The 17,853-nt window shown below is 37.2% G+C and overlaps 1 protein-coding gene across 7 annotated transcripts in view; it reads right to left on the bottom strand.

The window, feature by feature from the left end:
• Positions 1 to 17,853, bottom strand: part of Ptbp3 (polypyrimidine tract binding protein 3) — a 110,316-nt gene that overhangs the window by 40,965 nt on the left and 51,498 nt on the right. For 5 of the 7 annotated variants that reach the window (XM_023707539.1, XM_023707535.1, XM_004647260.2 and 2 more), the window contains 2 exons: positions 10,206 to 10,375; positions 4,031 to 4,177 (listed from right to left, as the gene is read on the bottom strand). In XM_023707539.1, coding sequence (XP_023563307.1) covers positions 4,031 to 4,177; positions 10,206 to 10,375 — 317 coding nt within the window. The remainder of the gene's footprint in view (positions 1 to 4,030; positions 4,178 to 10,205; positions 10,376 to 17,853) is intronic. The other 2 variants (XM_023707537.1, XM_023707538.1) reach the window with 1 other exon arrangement.

The following is a 17,853-nucleotide window of genomic DNA, read 5'->3' as shown; positions in this document are numbered from 1 at the left end:
CCCCACTATCACTGAGCTTTGCTCCAGCCCTATTCCTCTCTGTTAATTATAGTTGGGTCTCTATATCTGTAGGTCCTGCATTCAACCATGGATTGAAGCTATTCAGGGGGAAAAAATACTACATCTAAAGTGAAAATGTAACAAACTTTTTATCAGTCATTAGTTCCTGAATAATCCAGTATAACAACTATCTACATAGCATTCTCATTATATTAGGTATTGTAAGTAATCCAGAGGTTATAGAACTAAAATTCCATTATGCAAACAACCAGGCTACCTATATAACCACTTCTGTTATATAAATGGTCAAAGACACATACTCTGGAATGAATCACATAGAAACTTGTAACGTATATGAGAGGATGTATAGACATGACAAGTATTACATGATTTATGTAACTGTCTTGAGCATCCTTGGATTTTGGTATGGGGAAAGGGTTCTGGAACCACAGTCAACCATGGATACTTAAGGAAAATCTACTGACTTTACAATATAGAAACTTGGCAAACACCAGCCTCATCAAGTGAACAAAAAGTACATCATCAGTAATGGAGCAAACTGAAATTCTACTATGCAACAAGAAGTCTATATAACCACTTTCATTATATAAGTGGTCAAAGACACATACTCTGAAATGAATCATGACGGAATGTGAGACAAATTGAAATTGAAAGATATTCTAGAAAACAAATTGTCTATAATCTTCTTTTCTTTTTGTCTTTTTTGTGGTACCAGGGATTGAACTCAAGATCCTGTGCTTGCCAGGCAAGCACTTATTCTACTGAGCAATCTCCCCTGGCCCTACAATTTTCAACAGTAACAAAAATTTTAAATCAGGAAAAGGAGATATACTTCATGTAAAATTTAAGTATTTCAGGATATTAAGACATTTCTAATGTCAAGATGGAAAAACAACACAGTAAATGTACACACCTTGAACAACTGATCAGTCTAATTTTTTAGGGAACGTTTTTAAGGGCAAACCTTCCCACCTCTTTGCAAATTTATAAACTTCGGCTCACAAGTTCATGAAAACCATACATGCACAGTAACTATCATTAATATAATAATTTTTCAAACACTGAACTTCAGAACATTATCTAAGTTTTGTGATTATGATTTTAGTTTAAATAAAGGAGACAGGCTGGGGGTTTGGCTCAGGCCTGTCATCCCAGAACTCTGGGAGGCTGAGGCAGGAGGATCAAGGCCAATCTAGACCACTTAAGTGAGATCCTATATCAAAGTAAGAAGCATAAAGGGATGGGTGTGTAGCTCAGAATGAACCCCCAGTGAGGCTGGGTTGAGGGGGCAGAAAGAGACAGAGAATTATTTGGTATTTACCTGTGTCTCTGCAAGTATGCCCATGATTTAGAAAGAAGTTATGAGCCAGGTATGATGGCACATACCTGTAATCCCAGCACTCAGGAGGCTGAGGCAGGAGGATGGGTTTGGGACCAGCCTGGGGTATAAAGTGAGTTCAAGCCAGCCTAAACTGCATGTAGAACAAAACCCTGCCTCAAAAAGACAAGAAAAGGAGGGTGAGAAGGAAGAGGAGGAGGAAGAGGAGGAAGAGGAAGAGGATGAAGAAAAGGAGGAAAAGAGGAAGAGGAAAAAAAGGAGGGAGGGAGGGAGGGAGGGAGGGAGAGAAAAAGAAAAGAAAAGAAAAGAAAAGAAAAGAAAAGAAAAGAAAAGAAAAGAAAAGAAAAGAAAAGAAAAGAAAAGAGAAAAGAAAAAAAAAGAAAGGCAGGCAGGCATTATGTGCTGGGATATCCTGCTATTCAGAGATGAAAAGAAACTCATCTATTAGTTTTCTGTGGCTTCCCAGATAAAAAGAAAAATATTACTTTTTACATATGGAGAAAGGCACCATCAATTTTTATTCATGTTTGGTATAGGACTTTATATAAAGCATTTAATCAAACATAAATGAACAAAATAGCATAGAAGTAATGCAATGGAAATGGTATTGGACTATCTAAGAATAAACTAGGTCACATGGGTGCCTCTAGTTGCCAAGCAACTGGGATTTCTCACTGTTTTCCTTTGAAATAATCCAATCTTTAAGAGTTTTATTAAATTATTTTCTTTTCTTCAAGATTTGTGCTGACATACTTAGGAATACACTAACAAGAAAACTGAAAGACATAAATGAAGGAAAGTTTAAAAATACTGAAAGATTAAAAATATATATGTAATGTGCCCTCAAAGGATCAGAGAACAGCAATATGTTAATTATTCCCAAATAAATGTGTAAAATCTACGTTATTCCAAATGTGTCTTTTAGAGAAGAAGTATTACCAAAATAATTCTGAAATATATCTGGAGAAACAAACAAGAAATATTGGCTAATCCCCACAGAGACAGTACTTTGCCCTAGAATATATTTGTTATAGTATGTACTAAAGCAGGAATGGAGCAGAATATAATACAAAAACTAGTTTGGGTTAGACATGGTATACACAACATTTGAGCAGTATACCCAAAGGCAGACTAAGCCACACAAACAACATGTTAGACATGTCTGATGGGTGTGTGTGCCTATGCCTGTGTCTACTATAAACGTGCACTACATGTGGATGGAAAACTAAAATGACAAATTTCAAATGAGTGGATAATAAATAATTATTTTAGAAAAATTACATACTGTGTTGGAGAAAAGACTCAACAAACTTTTTGTTTTAATGACTGTAGTACCTAAGGTTTGCATTCCTTGTGTGGAGCTGGTATATGTACATAACAATCTTAATCCCTGTTTTCATCCCTCTCCATCTCTTAATTCTCCTTCCCATTTGGGAAAGATCTTTCTACTTTCTATTATCTTTTATTTTTCTCTTTCTTTGTACTTGGGGTTTCTTCTATAAGAAGAATCATGAGATATTTACACTGATTTATTTTAATTATGATCTGAAGGTACATCCATTTTCCTACAAATGGCACAAGTTTGTCTTTCTTTATGGTACAGTAGTACTCTGATGTATATAAATTTTCCTTATCCATTCATCTGGTAATGGTCATATGAGATACTTCCAAACTCCAGCCATTATGAATCATGCTGCCATGCACATGAATATGCATACACTGCAATGTGATGACAAACATTTAAACACCAAAATAAAAGCAACCAACTGGGTGTGGTGGCACACGACTGCAGTCCCACTCAGGCGGAGGTAGAACAATAACAGAGTTTAAGGTCAACATGGGCTACTCAGTGAGACCCTGCCTCAAAAAAAAAGCAACTAAAATACACAAACATTAGATGAAATATATATAGTTCATTTAAATCATAAAAGCACATACTTTGTCCTAGCAATTTCATTTCCAAAAATGTATCCAATAATGCTGCAAACCTACTAAATATGTCATTGTAGTACTATCTGTAAAAGCAAAAAACAGGAAACAAACTTTAATGTCCATCAAAAGGAAAACAGATAAACCAGGACTCTCCTTTAGACGGGAATATATAGTCATTAAATACTGCACTTATAAAGTGACTCTATGTTAAAAAACATGTTCATGCCATTAAGAAGCAGCTTAAAAACATCAAGATATTTTATTTTTCTGTTTTCCTGGTATTGGGGATTGAACCTAGGGCCTTTCCACTGAGCCACACTGCCCAGTCCCTCCTCCCCATTTTTAAAGTTTCTCATTCTGAGCCAGGATCTTGCTAAGTCACTAAATCGTCCAGGCTGAGCTTGAAGCTGCAATCCTCCTACCTCAGCCTCCCAGAGTGCTAGAATTACAGGCATGCATTTCACACCCAGCGTTAATATATTTTATTAGTTGTAGAAATAGTTTCAAAGGAAAATAAAAATATCGATCATTTCTAATATTATAACTTCAAATATTTCTAACTGGCATTCATTGCCTTTACTCTTTAAGCCTTAGGATAAATTATGTACACAATCCTGAGTAATATGTATCCTAAAACGAAGAAAAGAACATAGTTCTTCCTAATGTGTAGAAAATTACTTTTAATTTATGATAACATGTATTCTTATGCCTATTTATAAAGATGCCTTTAATACTTACAGCTTGATTAGGCAGATTGTCAGTCTTAAGTTCTCTGTGATTGGAATATTGAATATAAACAGGCTGGCTTCGAAGATGAGGAGTAACGGGAGTGTAATAATTTACCATAGTAACAGCAGCTTCTTCAGAAGCCATTTCTAAGAAAGCCTGCAACAAATACAAGAAAGTAAAGTGAGTACTTTTTTGCAAGACAGTTAAGAATTATTTTGTCACCATAACTTGCTCAAAATTTATGAATTCTCAACAGAAATGAAAAACCTTTTGGGGCTGGTGAGATGGCTCAGTGGTCTAAAGCACCTACTTAGAACAAGCTTAGCAAAGCACAGGGACCACTGTTCAATCCCCCAGCACCACATGCCAGCCAGCCCTGCCCCCTGGTGGGCTGAGCAGGCCACACACACACACACACACACACACACACTCACACACACAAATAAATAAATAAATTAAAAAAAAAAAAGAAAAACCTTTTGCTTCGAAGTATGTTATAGATACTACTTAGAAAAACTAACTTAAAATGGCAGGGGTGTCAGAATAGCTCGGTGGTAGAGTGTCTGCCTAGCATGAGCGACGCCCTGGGCTGCAACTGCAATGCCAGCACAGCACCAGGAGGGAGGAAGATGTCAATTAAAAAGCCAAAAGTAAATTGTGTATGTGTGTGTGTTTCATCATTACAATGAACGCTTTCAAGGGTTGGGATTGGATAGTTTTTGTTAAAATTCTTAGAAATCTTGTACTAAAGGGCTACCACATAATAGTAAAATGCCAAAAAAAAAAAAAAAGTAAAATGCCATGGAGTATTGGTAGAATCAAAGAAGCCTCTTTAGGGGAGAAGAGAAGAAAGAAGAAAGGGAAAGAGAAGAAAGGAGGGAGGAAGAAGGGGGAAAAAAGAAGCCGAGGCCAGGTGTGATGGCACATGCCTGTAACCTCAGCATCAGGAGGCTGAGCCAGGAGGACTGCCAAAGTTTGAGGCCAGCAAGGGCTACATAGTGAGCTCAAGGCAATCTGGAACTACATAGTGACACCCTGTCCAAAACAAAAACAAAAGATGGCTGAAAAAACAATGATCTAACAAACAGAAGAAAAATCAAAACCAGCACCATGGAGTATGTCAGGCAAATACTACCATGGAGCTGCATCCCCTGATGCTTTGAGACAGGGTCTCACTCAAGTTGCCTAAATTGGTGTTGAGCTCTTGATCCTCGTGCCTCAGCCTCATGGGTAGCTGGGATTACAAGCACAAATCATTGCGCTCAGCCTAACCACATGCTTAAACAGGGAAGAACCATAGTGATTTCCTATACTTTACTACTGTAGTTATAAAGAGAAAATTTATTTTTAATTTTAAGAGTTATTTTATGCTTTGTCACCTAAAAACCAACATCCACAACCTGACAGCAAATAATGAGAATCCTCATGATATGGTGAAAGAGAACCTGAATGAAACTTGTACCTAACTATGATCTGGTCATTATCACTTCTGAGTCACATTTTCTGGATTGAGAACATAGAACTCTTCCTAAAGATGATTTTTTTCATCTCCTTGCAGCTCTGACATAATGTGTAAGTGGAATTCCTGTTAGGTGGTCTGCCAGGGTCTTTGCAAGAAAGCACTATTGCAGCCTCTGAAAGAACCTATTTCAAGTGATCATGAACACATTTTGTTGTTTATTTATGTTTGGTACTGAGGACTGACAGTGGCTCTTCACACTGAGCTGCCCTGACTGGCCTTGAACTTGTGATCCTCATGCCTTAGCTTTCCATAGTGCTGGGATCAAAGGTGTGGGCCATGACACTGGACTAGGATATTTAGCTTAATTTACTTTTCAAATGTGTCCAATCAACATCTATGTCTGCAACAAAAGTTTGGAACAAAAGTTACCATAAGTATGTAAAGTGCTTTTCTCGTCTTATGAGTAATAAAAAACACATAGAACATTCAAATTTTAAAAATTATTACACTTAAAAGAAACACCACTAGACTGGATGTGGTGGTGCACGCCTGTAATCCCAGCTCTTGGGAAGCTGTAAACAGGTGAATCACTACAAGTCCAATCTAGTAGTGAGACCCTGAATACCCTGTAGACCCTTCCCTGAATAAAGAATACAAAAGACACACCGCCATTAATTCCCATCAAAATATTCCCCCATGCTTCCATTACATTCTTTTTTCTCTTCATTCCTGTTTCCTTCTGAAGTAGTTCTGAGAGTGCTCTTTATGAGTGTCTTTAGTTGCACTGTTACGGCTGCCTCCTAGTCCTGAAATGATTCTAAACATTTACCTTTTCTGGTCACTTTGGGGAAGAGCCAGAATTAGGATGGTGTCAGCTGCAGTGATTGACGGAAACTCCTATAAACATTTGTTCAAGGAATAATGATAAATATTTAAATTTAAAAATTTACTACAGTGAAAAACACATTGCTATTAATCCCCCTCTAGGTTACTTCCCTTTGCTTTGAACAGACTAATCCCATCATTCATGGAGATGTCTTTTACTGTAATTAGTTTTTTAAAAATCTAAATATGCACTGTACCTACTGGTCATCCTCTGCATATACTATGTTACACATATAAATGCTGTGCCTATAAATTTATGTCACACATATGTCTACATATGGCATCACATGAAGCTATTACTAGAAAAGAGGGACTTGGGAAATACCACCCTTTCCTTTAATTCTACATTTTAAAATATTTTTCAATGGACATATAAAATATTTTTAAGTTTTAAAAGATTTCCCAAAGTAAGAATTGAGGATTCTTTAAAATGATATAAAAATTCTAGTATAAAACGATAGGAAATCACACGTGCATTGACAGTAGTATTTTAATGTATCAAAGGCTCACTCAATTTTAAATATGCCCTATTCCTCAATCCTCCCCCCCAAAAAAAAACTGTGAAAGAAATCGACAGCACCACTTTACCACATAGGAAAAGCTGAGATGAAAGAATATCCTTGATATTTATTACTTATTCAATATTATGTTATGTGTTATTTAATACACTAGCTATAAGGACTTCTGTGACTTTCATAACAAGAAAAAGATACTTACAGAGCTTTAAACTACAGGTATTCTGCCTATTTTAATGCCTGATGAGGAAGATAACATATAGATATATACTAACCATTTTAAGTACTCAGAATTGCCTGTAAGAATATCTCAAATTTAAAATGCAGGAATAAGCCAGGTGTGATGGCACACAACTATAATCCCAGCACTTGGGAGGCTGAGGCAGGAGGATCACTGAGAGTGCAAGACCAGCCTGGGCTACAAAGTAAGCTCAAGGCTAGCCTGAACTACCTATCAAGACCCTGTTTCAAAAAGACAAAATGAAATAGGAATAGCCCATGGTCAAAATTAACACATTTCTAATTACATACTCCTGTTTAATCATTACAAAATATTGAGCCAGTGATATATGTCAGCAGCACAGCACAGCACCTGCCTGGCAACCAAAGGTCCTGAGTTTGAGTCCTGATACCAAAAATAAGTAAGAAAATAAATAAAATTAAATAAATTGCAAAATAGTTCATTAGCAAGAATATAGAAATCACACTAAGTATAAAACATTAAAATTTACTTATAAAATACATTAACAAATTTTATTAAACATAGGAAATGGCAAATATCTATAAAACCATCTCCTTGTTTAAAGTTAATTGTTACATATTTCCAAATGCAATTCAGTAAAGGAAGGGCCGGCAAGATAGCTCAGCGGACTAAGTGCCTGCTTAGGCAAGCACAGGGACCAGGATTCGATCTCCAGTACCACCTGCTGTGCAGGCCCCGCCCTCAGGCACACTGAGCCAGCCTCTGACACCCAGCATGGTGGTACACCCCTGTAATCCCAGCACTGGGGAGGCTGAAAACCAGAGGACCACTAGGAGTCTGAGCTACATAGTGAGACCCTATAACAAATACATAAATAAAAATAGAAATCAGTAAAGGGACATTAACTTGAAAAATGCTGTGATACATGACTATATCAACCAGATATCATGAATGAACCAATTAAATGCTGTGGTGGAACTACAATATTCCATGAAGTAGCTGTGTTAGCCCACAATGGTGGATCAAGCCACATGTCAATGAATCAGTGCATAATAAATAACATCCGATTATCTTAAAAGAACAAAACTGGCTTCAGGATATATATATATATATATATTATATGAGGACAGAGCTTATTTCTGCTAACTCCTTGATAAATTGTTAAGAATAAAATCAGTTATGCTGGAGATGTATCTCCGTGTTAATTACAACATTGCTCACAACAGCCATGAAACAGCTAATCTAAGTGTTTATCAACTGATGAGTCAATAAAGAAAATGTGGCACATATACACAATGGTACACAAATATCAACCCTGAGGAAGAATTAAATCTTTGGGTGTAGTAGTGTAGTATATTCTCAGAGTTTGGGAGGCTGAGGCTAGCCTGGATTACATATTGAATTCAAAACCAACCTGAAGAGCACAGAGATTCTATTTCAAAACAAGAATAACAAAAAAATTTATCTCTTAGACAATATGGATGAAAACTGAGGTCATTTCATGTGAAATATGGTAGGCATGGAAAGCCATATATTATATCTAAAACAGTGGACCGCACAGAAGTGCAGTAGAATGGTGGTTACCAGAGCCTGGGAAGAGTAGAGAGGAAAGAATGGTGAAACAATGATCAATGAATGGGTACCAAGTTACAAGTAAGGGTACAGAGCTCTGGGGTGCCACCATTCAGTAGAATGACTACAGATAATAATGCACTGTATATTTCAAAAAGCTAGAAGGATTTCAACAAAAATGAACGATAAATAGCTGACCATGGTAGCACAAGCCTGTAATCCTAGTACTCTAGGAGGATGAATCAGAAGGATGACAATTCAACACTAGCCTAAGGAATTTATCTATTTAGTGAGATCTTGTCTCAAAAAATGGGCTGAGGATATAGCTCAGTACAAAGACCTCGGTACAAATCTCAAACTCACTCTGTCTCTGTCTCTCTCTCATACATACACAGAACACAAAAAAGAAAAAAAAAAGTTTGAAGATAGCTAAATAATTTAAACATTATGCAACACATATAGTACATGTATCAAAACATCACAAGAAACCTACAAACATAAATTCTTACATTTTTACCTATCTGTTAAAAATTAGTTGTTAAAACTCCCACTAGCTACTTACTCATTTTACAACAAAAATATACATACTGTCAAGACATCTTTTGGGAAGGCCACTGTTTTGGCTAGTTTCCTTGCACTAGACCACAGCAAACCAAAATGGAATTATTCATGCTAAAAGGTAACCCCCCAAAACACATGATTTTTTTCTAAAAATAGAAAAGTAACAGAAACCAGTCACAAAGAGTCGTCTTCCTGAACATACCTAATACTTTCTCCGGAGGCTGCCAAATAGTTCAGTGGATTAAAGCACCTGCAAGCAGGCACAGGGGCTGGGGGTTCAATTCCCTGGGCCTGCCATGCAGGCCCTGCCCCTGGGGCACACTGAGAAAAAGATTGAGACTGGGAGTGGTGGCGTGCGCCTGTAATCCCAGCTCTTGGGAGGCTATGAACACGAGGATCACTAGAGTCTGATCTAGCAGTGACACCCTGAACACCCTGCAGATCCTTCCCTAAAATACCAAAAAAAAAAAAAACAAAAACAAAAACCCTCTCTCCTGAAAGCCTTATAAGTGGCCTGTGGTAACCTTATGTTAAGCAAACTGCTTTTCAGAAACTTGTTTCTATCAAAACAATCTAAGGAATTTATCTACTTAGTGAGATCTTGTCTCAAAAAAATGTCAATATTCATTCTGTCATATCCAGCCGAATTCTGTTGTACTTTACAGAACAGAGGGTTGCTCATTTCTGAATCCCATATAGAAACAATTAGATCTTTTAAATTGTAATTTTATCTTATGACAATGCCATATATTTCTATTTAGGTTTTGGAAAAGTTTATTTTGCCATGTGAGTTATAATTTATATCCTATCAGGAGAAAAACAGGTAAAAATCCTATTTCCTGTGCTACTATTTTTGTTTGGTGTTTCTACTTTAAAAACTAACTTACGATAATACAATGAGATTTAGAAGATAAAGTTCAAGAAAATAAAAACCAGCTGTAACACCCTGGAGGTAATTACTCTGCATCAATCTTACAAGTTACATACCTGGCTTTTTCCTTTCAACATCAAAAGATTAGTTACTTTGCCAAACGGGAGACCTAATGATATGACCTCCGCTTCGGTGACATCACATGGAATTTTGCGAAGATGGAGAACACGAGAAGGCGAACAGGGAGGTCTATCTCCTTTAAATTTCTTGTTGTCATTCCCATTAGCTAAAAAACATAAGATTTTTTTTTCTTAATTACTGAAACTAATTTAGGTCGACCTGCCACATTAAATCTTTAGGGTTTCACATCTGAAATTTAGCAAAATGAGAACTATTTGACAGGGAGCAGGAGAAGGAAGGTAGGAAACAAAACCAATCACTTATCAAGAGAAGTCCTTTTTTGGGGGGAGTTACTAATTTGTAAAAAACTGAGTACTGATTTTGAACTTCAAGAAAAAATATCAAGGTAAATAAATCAGAGCTTCAAATACAGTCATGGACAGCACAGTGAGGATCTGACTATCAGTCAACAGTCTCCTAAGATTATAAGGGAGCTGAAAAATTCCTATCGGCCTAGGAATTTTCCTCTTGTAGCAGAATAGATTACTCATGTTTGTGTGATGCTAGCATAAATAAATGTACTGTGGCACCAATAGTATAAAGTACAGCACATACTATTATGCAATAATACACAATACTGGACAAATAGCTCCGCTTATGGTTTATGTATTTAGTAAGCTATACATCTTAGTTATTATTTTAGAGTGCATTCCTACTTATAAAACAAAAAGTTAACTGTAAAACAGTGTTTTTAGGCAGATCTTCAGGCGGTATCCCAGAAGGAGGAACTGTTATAGGAGAAGACAGGATCAGGGTGGTATTGCCCCTGAAGACTTTTCAGTGGGACAAGATGTGAGGGTAGAAGGCAATGAAATGGATGAGTCTAACCTTTACATTTAAAAAATAAAATGAGACTTTAGAAAATAGAATTTAAAAACTCAATAAGATAAAGATATAAAAATACCTTTCAGAATTTTAAACTAAGTATTAAAGTGTCACTATAAAAGATTAAAATCTTTTTTAAAGTTCATAAAGAAAAATAAAATTACAGTATGTGATGATTAAACATACTAGTGTCAACTTAACTGACTTGGGAGCTAGGCAGGGGACTGGTGGGATACAATTCTGGGCATGTCACGGTGGGTCAAGGAGGTGTAACCTTGGTTACTGAATCTGGTCCTTATCCCTTCCTCGCCGGTGCTATTTATCCCTGCTGTTTTCTAAATGTCACGCACTAAGCCATTTTGTTTCATGACACTTTGGAACCAGCCATCTAGGGCTTGAACCCTAGAAAACCATGAACCAAATTAACCCCTCTTCCTTGAAACTGTGGGTCTTAGCTATTGTATTCTAACAACAGGAAAGCGTTAGTAATACACATTAAGCATCAGTAGTAAGCAAAGATTTATTTATTATTGAAGAAAGGAAAACTTTACAAATATAACAGTGTTGTGCATAGTGTTTCTAATCCTACAGTGGTATGCAAAAATGTGTTAACATTTTCACATTTACTCACCACATTCAGCCATAGCACCTTTCTAGATTGGCATTTCTACTAAGTGCTCTACATAAGTCTTTCTTTTATTTTCTTTCTCTCCTTTCTGTCTGTCTGTCTGTCTGTCTGTCTTGGTACTGGGGATCGAACTTGAAACCTTGTGTTTACCAGGCAGCACTTGTGCCACTGAGCTATCTCCTCTGCCCAAGTGTGTCTTTTTCTTTAGATACACATACCATTACATGGTCTATCCTGCTCAGCACAGTAATACACTGTGCAGACTTACAGTATAGGGAAACTGTTTATACTATGTAAAATTATACTCTAAATTTGTGCATAATCTCAGTAATGTTCCTTAAACAATGACACTGCCTACAATGTATTTCTCAGAATATATCCGTACCATTAACCAAAATATGGCTAAGTATCTCTACTTAATTTGCTATGAACAGAGAACAGTACTTACAATTATGTTTTAAGGTACTTTTAGAATGTTTTCTACTTTGTTCTACTGCTAAATACAATCTAATAAAGGAGACACTAAGATTTTTTTTTAAAAAATGTTTTCATTTATTTATTTGGCATAGGGTCCTGCTACACAGCTCAGATTCAACGTGATCCTCCTGTCTCAGCCTCCCCAGAGCTGGGATTACAGGCATGTGCCACCATGCCTGGTTTTGGTGGCCAGCCTGGTGTGGGGCCAGCACAGCATGTAGTACCAGGGATCGAACCCATGTCCTTACACTTGCCAGGCAGGCATTTAGACCATCAAGCTGTTTCCAATACTAAGATTTTATCACATCTAAGAAGATCTAGAGTTAAGCTAAATGCTTATGAAAATTTAAAAATAAATTTACATATTAGACTTTATTATTTATTAAAAGCCAAGTTGCAGTGTATTATAATACTATTCATTATTTCATAATAAAAGTCTTAACATGAGTATCACCTTATTGAAAAATGGAAATTTTCAACCCTACCCCACAATGATTTACATCAAAAACTAAGAGTGGTACAGTTTAACACTCTACAGTACATCAGGACTTTGAGGTGATTCTGATTTAGCATGAATTATGAGAACTGCTGTTGCTGTAAAATAAACTTATGCTACCTCACAACTAAATTTAATTTAAATCCTATTGCTTTAATACTGACAATAACTAGAAGTGACAAGCCTGTGAAAAATACTCGGGTTTATGTAGCATAGCTCAGAGTCAGAAATGCCTTTCTTACAAAATACTAAGAGTAAGACCGAATATAAATCACTTAAAGGCCAAACTTTCAACTTTACTTTCTTTGGGACACAGAAATCAAACTCAGAACCTCACGCCTGCCAGACAGTTGGTGTGGCAATGAGCTATACTCCTAGTCAAAAAGCCAAAATTTCATATTTAGCATATTTGCTCTTACTGAGAAAAATATAATCCTTCTAAACACCTTAAACTATGTACTTTTATTGAAACTTCACATTCAAGTGTCTGTAATCCTAAATAAATTTCATGAGAAACCACATAAAAATTAATGTACTATTTCATGCCCCTCTCTGTGACAGAACTTACAACTTGTGATAGCACAATTCATTGATACAACTTGACTGAACTATATTTGCTTCCAAATCTCTACGTGAACAAAACCTGAGTATTTTTCACAGGTTTGTCAATTCTAGTTATTGTCAGTATTAAAGCAATAGCATTTGAATTAAATTTAGTTGTGAGGTAGCATAAGTTTATTTTACATAGAGATTTGGGAGCAAATACAGTTTTTTTCCGTTCTACCTAGAACAAGACTACTGACTGCTCAGGATCCATTCAGTTCTGTGCCTTCATACTGTAAATATTGTGGTCAGTTTATTCATAATAGGCATTCAAATATTTACTGGATGAATTGAACTGGAAGGCAGGGTATTTCTTTCCTTCTATTTTATGTTACCATGAATATGGTTTTCCACCTCCAAATGACTCCTTATTAAAATAAATACTTTTGGGGCTGGAGAGATAGCTTGGCAATCTAGGCATCTGCCTGGCAAGCACAAAGACCCAGGTTTGATCCCTGGTACAGTACTGCATGCCATGCTGGCCCCAGAAACCTGGGCACGCCCAGCACTGGGGAGGCTGAGACAAGAGGATCACTATAAATCTGAGCTGCATAGTGAGACCCTGTACCATATATTAACTAATTTTAAAAAAAGTTCATTTCTACTTTCAATATCTTGTCCCTTTTTGTTCTCTCTTCCTCTAGTTTAAGAATTTGTCATGTCATTACTCTACTGACACAACTCCAGGTACCTGTGTGTGTTTCTAGCTTTCAAACTATTTCCACTTAAATTGGCACACTTAAGTACCATAAATATCCAAGTCACAGTCTAAAGGTTTTTTAAATTTTTTAATTGAATTTTATTTGCATTGCTGGGGCTTGAACCAAGGGTCTTCACCCTGAATTATATTCCCCAGCCCTTTATTTTGAGATAGGCTTTTGCTCAATTATTAAACTGCCAAGGCTGTGCTCAAATTTGCAATCCTCCTACACCCCTATACCTAATTTAGGTGTCTCTTAACACACCTAGAAAACAGTAAATAACTTGACACTAATGCTGTAAATTTTCAAAGTATGAATCAACATCTACAGATTAATAATAATAAATGATAATTGACTCCCACTAGACAACAGCTCCAAAATCAGCCACTCAGGAGTTAAGGAAGAAGTGCCTTTCTGTTGGCCTACAGGACTAAATAATGCTGGTATCACTGACATGTTCCATACTGGACAAAAACCCCAAAGCATTTGTGATGGCAAATACAAACACCCCTCTGTAGCAGGCGTGCCATAGGTTCACCACCACTGTCCTAAAGGATGAGGCTCCTATTGTAATACTAACAAAAAATTAGGTGACAAACTTTTATCAAGAAATATGTAACTACAAATTACAGTTTAGTATGTTTTGTACAATAAAGTGCCTAGGCTATGTTGAGCAAGGTGGAACACAGAGAAGGGCAAGCGGGCTATGAAATCACATATCCTGTTATAAACAGCTAAATGACACTGCTGATATTTCTTCTTTAATAACCTGCTTGTTTACTGACTTCAGATTTATGATTGATGTGCTCTGCTGGGACTTACAACTCATATTTTTTCTTTTATCGCGAAAGATATTTTTAAAAAACATCTTGCTTATAGAGTTTTACTGTCTTTTGTGTAGAGTATACCTTGCTTATACCATACTATAATGGTTGGTACATTGTGTCAACCTGAGAAGTCTAGAGGTTTTAACTAAGTAACTCAGAAGTTCTACATCCTGGGCTGTATAGGACAGTCCTTCATAGTTCTAGGATGCTGCTCATTGTGTCAACAAGTTTAGAAGTCTAACTAAGTGAATCAGGAGGGTGCCAGAGTCCTCATTTTGTTAAGTATTCTGAGCAAGAGGAGGGCAGATGGTGGGAGTGAAATACCTGCTGAGGGCAGACAGCCTCTATGCTTTATAAGGGAAGAAAAGAGGCTTGTTCTCCCCTTCTTTTGCTCAAGTAGCTTTACTGTCTTCTGCCACCTGAAACTTATCCCTACACCATGCCTCCTTGCTTTGGAGCCAGCTGATGATGGACTGAAACCTCCACACATTGTCAGCGAAGTAAACCTTTACTTCCAGGCATACACTGCACTGCTGAGCTATAACCTCAGCCCAGGCTTTTTCTTCCTTAACATTTTGGAAGTGCTAAGGGGTGTCAGGCATTTTGTCTCAAAAATCAGAAAAAAGTAACTTAAGAAAAGCACTATAACTTTTGTTGATTGTACTACGTAGTGATAGTTTTGTTCTGTTATGCATTACAGGACTGCATGTAAGAGTTGTGCAAATAAAAGCAAAATCATTGAACTGCAGTTTTCTTTGATTATTTATTTGTTCTGAATATTGCAATGTATATACTATATACAGTTCGTCTCTTAAGAGACCCATTCATTTACCAGCCTTGTTGCAGGACTGTAACTTGATCACTAAACAAGAAGTGTTCATGCCTCAAGACTCTTGTCTGGAAAAGAGAGCATATTAAGAGAAGGGACGCTATAAAAATTAGTTTAATTTGGGGCTGGGGAGATAGATCAGCAGTCTAAGTGCCCATCTGGCAAGGGCAAGGACCCAAGTTCAATCCCCAGTACCGCATGCCATGCCAGCTCTGGAACCCAGTAGTGAGATCTTGCATCAAACTAATATAATACAGGTAGACAATGTGGTATATATGTATTATGAAATTTTATTCAGCCCCCAAAGATAAAAAAGTAAACACTGTACTGCCTCCCTAGTGTAACAAACCGAAAGAGTAAGTAAAATCTGAAAGGTATAAAGGATATTATAAAAGAGAAAGAAGCTGCTCAAAAGGAAAGAACTGAGATGGAGGAGGAGAGGGGAGAGGGAAGGGACAAAATACACACACACACACACACACACATACACACACACGTGCGCATGCACAGGAGGATCACAAGTTTTGAGCCCCACCTGGATAACTTGGCAATTTAGTAAGGCCTTGTCTCAAGATTTAAAAAAGGGGCTTGAGAGGATGCAAGTGCAAAGGCCCTGGACTCAATTCCCTGTTCCAAACAAATAGGCAGTGTACTTCTCTGAGTGTATATATAATTGACATTATTAGTGTCACCTCCACTATCTGTGGTCTCCTTCCCTTTTAAAGTAATAGAACTCTCAGAACTATGATTAGATGGCATACTACAAGCTAATTTCCTATACTCTTTTCCCTTGATGTGATGTGTCAATGCAATGAAGGCCTGATGAGGAGGATGAGAGGAAAAAAATCTAACATCTGGTCTTATAGGACTCAAACTTCCACTTCTCAACCCTATCATGCATAGGGTGTGATTTTCATTGTTATCCAAAGTAAAGTCCATATACAGCTTTCATTATTCCTCATCCTAAAGGAATGATGGGAGATAGAATACTATTTTAGGCATTTAGAAAGCAGTCATATGTCAGTGATGGCAAACCTTTTAGAACTTTCAATGATAAAAGTCAGCTGCAGCAGTGTGCTACAAGTTCACCACATGGTCGTATGTTATGGATGAAACAACAGAAAAAGTCTGATGCCCCACAAAACCAAGAAACCAAATAAGCCCTTGATCATCTTTCCAAAGAAACAAAAAACAGAAACCCTAAAATGAAATACTCAATGGAAGAATTAAGCAGTAAATCAGAGAAAGCAGGGCAAATAATGAGTGAGTCATAGATCTTACGGAAACTATCCAAAACACAGGACATTAAAAAGACATGACGAGAGCGCAGGCCCAGCAAGTGAGACAACCCTGAGCCCACAGGATTCTGAATAGACCAGGAGCGCAGGCCCTGAGAGTGAGACGACCCGGGCCGCGGATCCTCATTCGACCCAGAGTGCAGGCCCAGTGCAGAACCCTTCAGCAGAACTCCCTGCAAAAAGGCTAGAGGCAAGACCTACCCAGCTGATTCAGAAGAACATCTTGCCAGAGAGACACCAAGTGTTCAACTCTAACGGCTGCAGCAGAAAGAAGTGGAGCACAGCAGCCAGATCCAAACAACACCCACCTGGAGGAATCTGAACTTCGTAGATCCGGACCTGGTGCTAAGGTAATAACTCTATCTAAGCTCTACACCAAAGGTCAGAAGACAGTGGTATACAAAATGACAAAGAGAAGGAACAAAATGAAGTCTCAGGCCCCAAGACCACCCAATACAAATGCAGAAGACACCAGCACTGAGGAAAATGGAAATCACACACCAGGTATCTCTGAAATAATACCGTCGGCAGTAAAGAAACAACTTCAGAAAGGTACAGAAGAAATTAGATCAGAAATAATTTCGGAACTAAAAAATTTAGTGATAGCTATAATCAAAGAAGTACTAAATGCTTCTAAAGAATACACTGATAAAAAAATAGAGCAGAATATAAAAATGACGGAACCCCTGAGTAAGCAATTTAGGAAAGAAATAGAACGTATGAAACAGGTTCAAAGTGATATACAGGAAATTAAAACTTCAATCGCAAGCTGGCAAAACCGTCTGAGTGAAAGTGAAAAGAGACTTTCTGATCTGAAAGACACCACTGCAGCTAGTGAAAAAGAAAAGATGTCTTTAAAACAGCTAGGATGCAGGAAAAAATAATTCAATACCTGCAAGA

Source organism: Octodon degus, unplaced genomic scaffold (genome assembly GCF_000260255.1).
Source record: "Octodon degus isolate 3935 unplaced genomic scaffold, OctDeg1.0 scaffold00297, whole genome shotgun sequence".
In the NCBI taxonomy this organism is placed as follows: Eukaryota; Metazoa; Chordata; class Mammalia; order Rodentia; family Octodontidae; genus Octodon; species Octodon degus.
This window is presented reverse-complemented; position numbering and strand designations above follow the sequence as displayed.